Source organism: Nerophis lumbriciformis, linkage group LG01, assembly GCF_033978685.3.
Source record: "Nerophis lumbriciformis linkage group LG01, RoL_Nlum_v2.1, whole genome shotgun sequence".
Classification (NCBI taxonomy): domain Eukaryota; kingdom Metazoa; phylum Chordata; class Actinopteri; order Syngnathiformes; family Syngnathidae; genus Nerophis; species Nerophis lumbriciformis.
Window position 1 is genome coordinate 18,694,340 of NC_084548.2, and position 12,822 is coordinate 18,707,161.

General features: G+C 40.7%; 1 protein-coding gene across 6 annotated transcripts in view; it reads right to left on the minus strand.

The window, feature by feature from the left end:
- The window catches only part of casz1 (castor zinc finger 1), a 191,445-nt gene that overhangs the window by 36,012 nt on the left and 142,611 nt on the right, over positions 1-12,822 (minus strand). For all 6 annotated transcript variants that reach the window (XM_061976565.1, XM_061976573.1, XM_061976589.1 and 3 more), the window contains 2 exons: positions 10,802-10,974; positions 7,912-8,780 (listed from right to left, as the gene is read on the minus strand). In XM_061976565.1, the coding sequence (XP_061832549.1) occupies positions 7,912-8,780; positions 10,802-10,974 (1,042 nt within the window). The remainder of the gene's footprint in view (positions 1-7,911; positions 8,781-10,801; positions 10,975-12,822) is intronic.

Genomic DNA, 12,822 nt, shown 5'->3' on the forward strand with positions numbered 1-12,822 from the left:
AATGATCCAAGAATAATGTAGCCCTCATGTAATTGCTGGGGATAAGATACAGAGCTTGCGGAAGATCATTTGTACTGTGTGTCTAATTAGTAAACCTTTCATATGCTTGAATCTCTGGGCAAAAACACGTAGGGGTAAATTAGAGAGAAACATTAATTAAAAACAGGGAAAGTGGAAGAAAAAAAGAAAAAAATGAGCACAACTCACTGTAATAGAAAAAAGTGTCAATGAAAATAGCCACAAAGAGCATTTAGTTTTTTGACTCTGCAGCAAAAACCACTTCCTCTCCTACCTTATAGCCTTAAATGTCCTGTGCACACATCGATGAAACAACGAGAAATAAAAACCACAGCTCATCCTGTGTCTGCACTCAGCATACGATATGTTAAATGTACGTTACACGTGGGAGTTCTTTTCAAAAAGCAAAGATCTGAGCCGCGGCCGCTCAATGGTGAAGGCACCATCTGTGTAGGCCCCGCCCTTAACAGGGGGCCCCTTCCCAGCAAGTGTGACTACCTGCTGGAAGCACAGAGGTGGAGCCCAGCCTGACAGCCTGGGCTGGGCTCAGCCTCCAAACCCCCCACCCCCAGAGCTCTCCCAGGGTCCGCCTTGCTCCGGGAACGCCACCAGGAATTGTAATCCTTCCTCGTCCCAACATCCGGAGGAGCTCTCTCCCTTGTTCAATCTGCACCCCACCTGCTCCAGCTCATCTCAGGGGGTCCCATATGGGAGCATTTTAGACTCTGCGGGGAATTATCAATTAAACCAGGGCTACTCAACTGGCGGCCCCGGGGGCTAAATCCTGCCCAAGTTCTGTTCAAAACATTTTTGCAGAAAATCCCAAAACCCACTAGGGTGCACATGGACCACTGTAAACACATTAACATATCCTTCCATTGACATTTTAACATTGTTAGCTGACATAGAAAACTTGGGTCCGAACTTGTATATTTCCATAACTGAGGCGTTCCTCAAGGCACCGTTTTAAGTCCTCTCCGTTTTGGCAGTTACAACATTTTTTCGTAATGTGAATTAGGTAATTAAGGTGTTCCTGTAGGTTGTTTACTTCAGATGCAGTCAGTAGCCATTTGTTGAAATTCTTGCAGCCGATTCTTAGAACACTAGAGTGCTGTCATAGAGATGATCTTTGACTACCGTCTTTTCCGGACTATAAGCCCCTACTTTTTTCCAAGCTTTGAACCGCGCAGCATATAAAACAGTGTGGCTAATTTATATATTTTTCTTTGCTAACGACCATATTGTTTTGTATGTAACAAATAGTTTTCATTGAACACCAACAGAGACGCTGAAAAGGTCAGTTATGGTTTGTGCTATCTTTTGGACAAGTTCACTCAGGACAGGTGCTGCGGGTTGAAAATGTACTTCCTGTTTTGTTCCTTGAACAGGAAGTATTCGTTAATAGCGTTTCTGCTCGAAATGCGAGCAACGTTTGTATGTTTTACAGTATAACTAAAACAATTCATACTTACTAAACCGTACCATATGTGAGGTCTGTAGGAATGTTTTCGTGCATATTTGTACGAGCTATTGTAATGCACGCAAGATAGCATCGTTAGCATTAGCGAATATGCTAACAAGTGTATTTTTAACTTACAATGGCATTCTTTTGTATTGTTTCAGTTTCGTAAAGTCACCAAAATGTCACTGTGGCGTTATTTAGTCTGTTTAGCTGATTGGAGAGCTAGCTACCGCAGATAGTGGGTCCAGGACGATGACTTCTGTTTTGTTTGATTAACCGTTTTACTGCCTTGTTACATGCACTGTTTGGAAACAATCGAGGTATGACTTGAGGGTTCCAGGTTCGTTTCCAGCTTCTGCTATGCTAGTCATGGCTGTTGTGTCTTGGGCAAGACACTCTACCCACTTTGCTCCCAGTGGCAATTACTCTGGTGTATGAATGTGCAGGACTCCCTTGAAAAAGAGATTCTTAATCTCAAAGGGACGTTATGGGTAATTAAAGGTTACAAAAAAAACACACATTTACAAAATCTTTTGTATTGGTATATATCTGTGGCTTATAGTCCGGCACGGCTAATATATGTAAATATATCTATTTATTCTAAAACTCGGTAGGTGTGGCTTCATAGCCCTGAAAATACGGTAGGTTTTTTGCAGAAGGTCCTTAAAACAACAGAGCGCTCCTGTTACTCTGACAAAATAAATAGACAAAAATTAAATGTGTACTGTAGAAGATGTTGGTTCTCTGGGATATACAAAATGAGACTAAAGAAGTCCTTAGCTTTCTGTGAATGTGGCCAGCAAAACAATTTAGTTGAATATGAAACTTAAAGGACTATACGTTGCACCTCATCTCCTGTTATTACTTTACCAAAGCATTGTTCAACCCATCCTTCTGTACTGTTCCACATGTTTTGTCACCATGCTTTCTGTAACCAACCGGACCAAACTCACACGCATTACAAACATAGCAGCTAAAATCATCAGCCTACCCACACCCAACATTTCAGACTTAAACCACAGGTCCATCACCCGACTGGCAAAAACAATAGTCCAGGATATCACTCACCCACTACACCAATACATCATCCCACTACCATCAGGGCGCAGGTACAGAACTATCAAATTCCGGAGGACCCGCCTCAGGAAAAGTCTTATCCCTGCAGCTATAGCCGCCCTTAACAGCAGGCCCGGCCGACCTGTCTGACAAGCCTGTAAATGTGTGTTGGTCATGTATGATGTCTTTTTGTTTTGTTTTTTTGTGATGTGTAATGTCTAGTGTTTAAATGTACGGCAGTGACAATGAATTTCCCCAAGGGGACCAATAAATCTAAATCAAATCAATATCCGTGAATTAAATGCTTGAACATCCTTCATTTTCACCAGGCACAATAAGATAAACCCAAACAGGGCAATTACCCCTCAAAAATTGACATGGATTCTGTTTATGCTAAATACAAACTGTGTGAATTTCAAAAGGCGTGTCTTTGCTCATGCGTGCAAGTGCGAGTCTGGGAACTGTCATTTCTGCCCGACTGATTTCTGTTGTTTTCCTCCAGAAATCAGTTAGCATGGCGGTTACCAAAAATAACATGTTTTTGTGTTCTTGTATTTTCTCGACTTAATTTGATTCCACCTCCATTTGCTTGGAACGGGCGCAGACAGACAAGGAGATAAGAGGGCTGGTGATGAGGAACCACCTTCCACACAGGCCCCAGGAGCCCTCCCTGCGTGCTAAACATCGTAAAAGACTTTTACAGGGTCTACTCTCCTCTGTCAACGCATTTATCTCCAAATGGATTATGGTTATCTCGCTTACTATCGCCAACACACACAACGAGCCCGGCAGAGCAACATGCTACCGGTGAGTTTGAATGTGCCACTTTCTCTGCCTTGCTCATGGTTTTATTGTTTCCGACATGCCTAACCATTTATATTAAGCAACAACACATAAAAAAAAGCTGCACAATTCAAATGTACGAAAAGAAGAGTTGATTTAATCCTATCCCTTCTCCATGTAGTGAGTCAAAAGATACTGATGCATCAAGAAACCCATGGAGTGACTCCGTGTTCCAAGATGCCTCCATGGGTGTCACTTTAAGAAAAAAAACATGGGACTGATACATCTGATGTGTCATTTGACTGTGAAGCGCCAGACTGTGATTATCAGGAAGTGCTTCTTTTGGCACACAACTGCCAATTTGTACTAAATTAATCGATGTTTGACGTCGGTTTTTGTCTTCATCATTGATCTAAATAGAACAACAACAAAAAAAAGGATAATTCTGAAGTGTGGGGTTATTTTTTATTATATAGTGCCAAATAAGATAAATGTTCCTCTTTTCTTGTTTACAATTTGGCTCATTGACCAAAGTTGCACGTTTTCCATTACTTTCTGCATAACTAATAATTGAAAAAATAAAATAAATAAATATATATAAAAAAAAAAAAAATATATATATATATATATATATATATATATATATATATATATATATATATATATATATATATATAATTTGCTTAATATTGCAATTTTGGGGATTTTGTGACTACTTGAATTCAGACGTTTTATACCTACACAAGACAACTATCATTTTCTTTTCAAACTATTGTACGCAAACAATCTGTACATTTTAGTAATGTTTGGACTTTAAAAAAAAATAAAAAATGTTATGGCTATTGTGCAATCTGACATTGTTGTTAACTATTGTATATAAATAGTCTGGAGCTGTTTTATTTTGAATGTGGTGTTATTGTCATGTATAATTATTTGTGTATTTCCTTTTGCCTTAATGTTGTACATGTATCAAAGTGTATCAAAGACACAAAGAAGAATATCCATCCATCCATCCATCCATTTTCTACAGCTTGTCCCTTTAGGTACAACTATTTCAGCAGCTGATGGGGAACTTACTAACCAAAAAAGTACAAATAAAATGCAGTTAGTATTCAGTGACTTAGTGATCATTATGAGACACTAACACAGTATCAGTGCGATGTCGATATAGATCAGGGGTCGGGAACCTTTTTGGCTGAGAGAGCCATGAAAGCCAAAGATTTTAAAATGTATTTCCGTGAGAGCCATATTATATTTTTTAACACTGAATACAACTAAATGCGTGCATTTTTAAGTAAGACCAACATTTTAAGAGTGTAATAAGTCTCTTGTTCTTTTTAATAACATTGTTATTCTGAAGCGAACCAATAATAAATAAAATACTTCTTACCAATAATGCGACTTCTTGAAAAGGTGTGGTAGAAAATGGATGAATGGATTAAAATGCATGAGAATGTTTTATATTTTGAACGTTATTATTAACACTGTGATTACCAGCGGAATTATTCATTACTTATCGTGTTAAGCAATGTCAGCTACGATTTATCTGAGAGCCAGATGCAGTCATCAAAAGAGCCACATCTGGCTCTAGAGCCATAGGTTGCCTACCCCTGATATAGATACACTCACTGAGGCGTCATCATCATCTAAATCCCACTACAAAAAAAACAATAACTACAATCACGGTGCGAGTGCAAAAATTGCAAAGGGTAACCACTACTATGGGGAGTAATAACTTGTAACTTTAACATGTAACTTTTTACAAAACAAATGCTTCGGAACCAACTGGAAGCACTCCCAGTATGCTTTTCAGCACTTTTCTGTAAATAGTTTCTCAAAGTCCGTGTTTAGAGTTAACAAAGTTGTTTATTATCCTCCCCCAGTAGCCCTGTCAATGTTATCTACCTGTTGCATGTGATGGTTACAGCGTTATTTCTTTTATGACACTGTGAGTCAGACTGTTATGTTGAGCAATGGCCTCCTCTTGTTTCTAATCTGTTGACAAGTTCAATATGAGTTCCCTCATAGTTACTGTTAGCCTAATCAAAGAGCAACTGCTTGTAAGCAAGCTAAAGTTTATCGAAGTATCTGCTGTGGAACATTTTGTCAGAATATAATATAATTATATTGATATATTTTTTTCAAATAATTTAAAGGCATTGTTGGCAGCACGGTGAAAGAGGGGTTGGTGCGTCTGCCTCACAATACGAAGTTGCTGAGTAGTCTGGGGTTTAATCCCAGGCTCGGGATCTTTCTGTGTGGAGTTTGCATGTTCTCCCCGTGACTGCGTGGGTTCCCGTCCGGGTACTCTGGCTTCCTCCCACCTCCAAAGACATGCACCTGGGGATAGGTTGATTGGCAACACTAAATTGGCCCTAGTGTGTGAATGTTGTCTGTCTATCTGTGTTGGCCCTGCGATGAGGTGGCGACTTGTCCAGGGTGTACCCCGCCTTCCGCCCGATTGTAGCTGAGATAGGCTCCAGCGCCCCCCGCAACCCCGAAGGGAATAAGCAGTAGAAAATGGATGGATGGATGGATAAAGGCATTGTTCACATTGCAAGTCAATTCCAATTTGTTTGCTCATATACGACCTGCATCGGGTTTTTTTCAAGTTAGTGTTAACAGTGCAATTCGAAATTTTTCATATCCGACCCAGGCCTCTTTTGCATGTGTAAATAAATCGGATATATATGTGATGTGTCCTCAATGAGAACGCTCCCGCGCTCATGTCGCATTCATCTGTCCGGAACGTCATCAAAAAGCCATAAACGTCGTAATAATTTGCCAAAATAGACGGTTATAAAATAAATAGTTAGCAGCGCAGCACAAAACAGGTGAAAATAAAAGGTTTTCGGAACTCACAAGAAAGTTCCACCGCTCCTGTCTCCGACTGCTCCCCCACAGACACGCTCTTCAAGCAGACACTGAAGCAAATGATCCCGTAAAACTGTCAGAGCCAAAATATTTGTCCTCTTCCTTCTTAACGTTCTACGTGCAATAAGTCGGTTTAAAAAATGCTGACTTTGATGGCACAAAATCCTTCAAATTGCCAGCAATGCGCCAGTACCGAGGCCGACTAGAGCTGAAGCTATCTTTACTTCAGCTGCAACTTATTGTGCATTGCATTCACAATGGAATTCCCATTTTTTTAAAGGGGAACATTATCACAATTTCAGAAGGGTTAAAACCATTAAAAATCAGTTCCCAGTGGCTTATTTTATTTTTCGAAGTTTTTTTCCAAATGTTACCCATCACGCAATATCCCTAAAAAAAGCTTCAAAGTGCCTGATTTTAACCATCGTTATATACACCCGTCCATTTTCCTGTGACGTCACACAGTGATGCCAATACAAACAAACATGGCGCATAGAACAGCAAGGTATAGCGACATTAGCTCGGATTCAGACTCGGATTTCAGCGGCTTAAGCGATTCAACAGATTACGCATGTATTGAAACGGATGGTTGTAGTGTGGAGGCAGGTAGCGAAAACGAAATTGAAGAAGAAACTGAAGCTATTGAGCCATATCGGTTTGAACCGTATGCAAGCGAAACCGATGAAAACGACACGACAGCCAGCGACACGGAAGAAAGCGAGGACGAATTCGGCGATCGCCTTCTAACCAACGATTGGCATATGTTTGTTTGGCATTAAAGGAAACTAACAACTATGAACTAGGTTTACAGCATATGAAATACATTTGGCAACAACATGCACTTTGAGAGTGCAGACAGCCCAGTTTTCATCAATTAATATATTCTGTAGACATACCCTCATCCGCTCTCTTTTCCTGAAAGCTGATCTGTCCAGTCCAGTTGGAAATGCATCTGCTTTGAGTGTCGCAGGATATCCACACATTCTTGCCATCTCTGTCGTAGCATAGCTTTCGTCGGTAAAGTGTGCGGAACAAACGTCCAATTTCTTGCCACTTTCGCATCTTTGGGCCACTGGTGCAACTTGAATCCGTCCCTGTTCGTGTTGTTACACCCTCCGACAACACACCGACGAGGCATAATGTCTCCAAGGTACGGAAAACAGTCGAAAAAACGGAAAATAACAGAGCTGATTTGACTCGGTGTTTGTAATGTGTTTGAGAAAATGGCGGATTGCTTCCTGATGTGACGTCACAACGTGACGTCATTGCTCCGAGAGCGAATAATAGAAAGGCGTTTAATTTGCCAAAATTCCCCCATTTAGAGTTCGGAAATCGGTTAAAAAAATGTATGGTCTTTTTTCTGCAACATCAAGGTATATATTGACGCTTACATATTTCTGGTGATAATGTTCCCCTTTAATGAATTTGAACAGCCACTAAAAAGATCGGATTTGAAAAAAAAAAAAATCTGAATTGGACATCCAACCTGCAGGTCTAGCTTAGCTTAGGTTACTATAGCTCCAGGTAAAATTAGTTGAAGAAGTTAGTCACGTAATTTTAAATGTGAAGATTTGTCCGTAGGGTCGCAGATAAGTTGAGTTTAAGACCCCTGCCTCGGTGAGAACTGCACAAATGGACTGCTATTGCTTCCAAAAGTTTTCATGTACTGGTGACTACTATAAAAGCAAGTTGGGGTAAACAATGTCGGAGTGACCCACCTGTGTCTTGTCCATTGCAAGGCTTCAGGGCAGCGGCAGCCAGCCTGGCCATCATAGGTGATATCAGACCTTTGCTGGCTGAGATCTTCTCCATAATGGAGGAGGTGGCGAAAGAGGTCGGAGTAGACGCCATGAGCCCTCCTGTCCCCGCCATGGAGCAGCCTTGAGTCAGCGAGTCAGTGGGCATAGAGTGGGCCCCAGATGACACAGCTGATACCAGGCCAGCCGCCTGTGGAGGAGGCTGGAGAGGCATTCTCGGTATGATGGGGAAGAAGGGGTTGGAAGCAGCCATGGAGCTGTTGGACAGAGCGAGGGCCACTGGCATGTTGCTGGGCAGGGTCTGTGACAGCAGGTTAGACATTCGCTGACCCGCACTGGGTAGCGAGGGCGAGGGCTTAAGGGTAAGGCCCGCCGACATGGAAGAGGAGACAGCAGTAGTGGGTGTGGCCATGAGGTGGGATACAGTGATGGACTGCTGGGTGGTGGGCGAGGCACTCAGACTGGAGTTCTTGCTGCTGATGGCCGAGAAGTCCATCAGGTCGTCATTGCTGGATTCCTCCGGCTCGTCCTTTGGCACCAGGTAGGTGGAAGAGAGGCCAATGACGCCGGAGGAGCGGATGTGTCGGCGCTCGTGTTTGCGCTTGTGGGAGGTCATCTGGCTGGTGGAGGTGAAGGTGAAGCCGCAGCCCGAGCGGATGCAGTGGAAGTGGTTGGTAGCTTTGCTGTACACGCAGCCCTCGTACTTGCACTCCTCATACTTGTAGAACTTCTTGAAGCCGTCTTTGGCATAGGCGTCATCCTTGATGTGGTAGCTCTTGTGCTTCTCGATATCACACTTGTTCTTGAAGGTGAACGTGCAGCCGGGGCGTCTTAGGAAAGAACGGAACATCAATCAATCAATGTTTACTTATATAGCCCTGAATCACGAGCGTCTCGAAGGGCTGCATGAAGAGATGTTCTGCTACACGGATGCCTCGGTGCACCAGCGTGCTTTGGGGGTTCACCTAAGTCAAAGACTAGACAATGGCGACAATCCTTTTTGGTTTCTTGACAAAAGCAAAAAGTTAACTTGTGATTAATCACAAAAAATATTGCATTAATGATAGATATACGCAGATTAATCAAACCATTTATTTTGACTGCTTTCACATAAACACCGATGGCTACTTGAAAGGCGGCGTGTGTAATTATAGGATAGGGTCAGTGATCAGGTCAATGCATTGGTCAGTGCAAGTATGAGTGAGGAAACCCCGACTGGTGTGCTCACTGGCAAATTTCACCCTGACGGGACTTTAGATAAAACTGTTGGTGAGTGTTATGTGAATTGAAGTAAAACAATTTAAAAAAAGTTCCTGCATTGCATTTTGACAATAAAATTGCATTTGTGTCCAAATCCTACTCAGTGGCCTCGTGGTTAGAGTGTCCGCCCTGAGATCGGTAGGTTGTGAGTTCAAACCCCGGCCGAGTCATACCAAAGAGTGTAACAATGGGACCCATTACCTCCCTGCTTGGCACTCAGCATCAAGGGTTGGAATTGGGGGTTAAATCGCCAAAAATGATTCCCGGGCGTGGCACCGCTGCTGCCCACTGCTCCCCTCACCTCCCAGGGGGTGAACAAGGGGATGGGTCAAATGCAGAGGACAGATTTCGCCACACCTAGTGTGTGTGTGTGACAATCATTGGTACTTTAACTTTAAATATTGTTTGTTTTTTTAAGTTAATTTTAATTATACGTAAGTAATAATAGTAATAATAACCTGTGATTAATCATGATCAATCCACATTCAAAAGTGTGATTAATATGAAATGTTTTTAAATAAAATAATACAAAAATATAATTTGACAGCAAGATAAGATGAGATATACAGTACATAGCATAGGTAGTTTGGCATGGCTTTTAAACTCATGTATTCATTGAGTGACTGTGTAAATTATAGGTTTTGAGCACGCACTCTATAAAGTTAAAAAGTTAAAGTACCAATGATTGTCACACACACACTAGGTGTGGCGAAATGATTCTCTGCATTTGACCCATCACCCTTGATCACCCCCTGGGAGGGGAGGGGAGCAATGAGCAGCAGCGGTGGCTGCGCCCGGGAATCATTTTTGGTGATTTAACCCCCAATTCCAACCCTTGATGCTGAGTGCCAAGCAGGGAGGTAATGGGTCCCATTTGTATAGTCTTTGGTATGACTCGGCCGGGGTTTGAACTCACAACCTACCGATCTCAGGGCGGACACTCTAACCACTAGGCCACTGAGTAGGTATAAACTGCATTTTCAATGCAGGTGTTTTGTCATCTATTCACTGTATATTGGGCATTTTAGGAATTGTAGGCTGATTTGCCCATGCACTTTATGACTTACACTTTCCAGCATATGCATTTTATAAATGAGCATTTGTCTCCTGTAGGTCAATTTTTGAATGAGGGGTGATTGTTAGAAGAGGTGTATAAATGTGCGAGGGCTCGTGTGTGATGTGTTTTTTTTTTTTTTTTTTTACACAGTATATGTTGCTGTTTTGTGTTGTGTTGTTTTTAAGTGGATATATGTCCATTTTATAAGCCGTCATTGTATTGCTTTCAGTAGTTGTGTCATTTGGTTTCTCTTCTGTATATTGTATGTCAAGTGATGTTGAATGAAGGACTGAGGTGGAAATGAGCTGTTAGTTAAATCTTGTTCACCCACGGATTTCTTGAGAATAATTTAACAGGCATATTGTCCATAAACAAACAAACAAAAAAGAAAACAGCAGCCACAGCTTGGAGGAGGCTTTAAAAAAAATGCTTGATGCACGTAATAACATAACCTTCTGCTTCTGAGGTTAAAATGTTACTGTGTGAAATGGAAATGTATAGAAAAAAAAATCGTATTTTTTCCCAGAACTTTACCTGCAATGGAAGTGTGTCGTCTTCTGGCCATAAAACTGGCACCCGACTGTGCCGCAGTCCTCAGTCGCACGGAACCTCTGGAAGCCATCATTGATCAGCTGGGCGTTCTTTTTGTGGAAGTTTTCATGGGTCATGACATCGGAAGTGCTGGTGTACACCTTGCTACAGCCCACCTGCCGAGCAAAGACAAAGTGCGGCCCAACGGGTTTTTTTTTTATTTGATGTGAAAAGTCAAATAAGCTACTTTACTTTGTGTGGTTGAGAAAATGGCCAGGAAATGGTTTTTCAAGTTCAACATTTAATTTGTGGTTTTCTATTGAAAGCAATGCAGCTTTCAAGAAGCTAGAGGCACCTGAAACTACAGTACTTTCCCCTCACATTTGAAGGATGAGGTCATGACAAACTTACTGTAACGGAAAGTGGAACATGACGGCCCCACGTTGAGCCCTTAGGGCTGAGGTGATGTTTGAATGACAATCAGCACGTTTGTCATGCCTGCCGTTTCTCACCCCCACAAACTGGGCAACTTCTCCATATTGAGTCAAACAATGAAAAAAATGCCACTCTGTGTTTTCCTCGCTAAATCCGGCGTGCTGATGCCAACATCTGCAGCTTGTCAGCACAGTTAAAACAAGAACTGAAATGTCCTAATAACAATGACATTGTTGGAGGACGTTGGAATAAGAATGGGTCTCAAGCGCTGCTGCTGCTGCCACGCTGGCGCTGAGCAAAACGACACGCTGAAATTAAGCAGATGTGCTTAAAAAATTAAACAAATCCAGAAGGGTGGATAATCTTTACCTGTCTGCTTGGTACTAAAACATGAAAAATGTGTAAGTTTATATAAACACCTAACTGAATTTCATCCATGCCAATTAAGGAGCGAGAGAGTGAAGAGGTGGGAGCAGCTGCCTGGTGTGTATGCATCCATTTTAATCTTTATTGTTCATTCCTTTATCTACTTCTGCCAAAAGTCATTTTTAAAGACCTCTTACAGTAGTTTGCACTTTTCTGTGCAAAGAGTGTGACGGGTTTCCCCAAAAGAGGACACTTAAATTGTATTTTTTTTACCGTATTTTTCGGACTATAAATCATAGTTTTTTTCATAGTTTGGCCGGGGGTGCGACTTATACTCAGGAGCGACTTATGTGTGAAATTATTAACACATTACCGTCAAATATCAAATAATATTATTTAGCTCATTCACGTAAGAGACTAGACGTATAAGACTTCATGGGATTTAGCGATTAGAAGTGACAGATTGTTTGGTAAACGTATAGCATGTTCTATATGTTATAGTTATTTGAATGACTCCTACCATAATATGTTACGTTAACATACCAGGCACGTTCTCAGTTGGTTATTTATGCCTCATATAATGTACACTTATTCAGCCTGTTATTCACTATTCTTTATTTATTTTAAATTGCCTTTCAAATGTCTATTCTTGGTGTTGGGTTTTATCAAATAAATGTACCCAAAAAATGCGACTTATACTCCAGTGCGACTTCTATATGTTTTTTTCCTTCTTTATTATGCATTTTCGGCCGGTGCGACTTATACTCCGGAGCGACTTATACTCCGAAAAATACGGTAAGTGATTTTGGCTTTATAGGTTTTTTTAAGCTACTGATGCTGCATACACTCTCCAAAAATATTAAGAAATTGTATAAAAACTGAAATAATTATACACAAACACACACACACATATATATATATATATGTATAATTATTTCAGTTTTACATACATACATACATACATAGACATACAATATATATACATAAATATACAATATATATGCATATATATATGTATACATACTATATGTAATATGTATATATATTTATACATACTATATGTAATATGTATATATATATATACAGTATATATATATATATATATATATATATATATATATATATATATATATATATATATATACAGTCTACATATGTGTATATATATATACAGGTATATATACATATATGTATACACACATATATATATATATATATATATA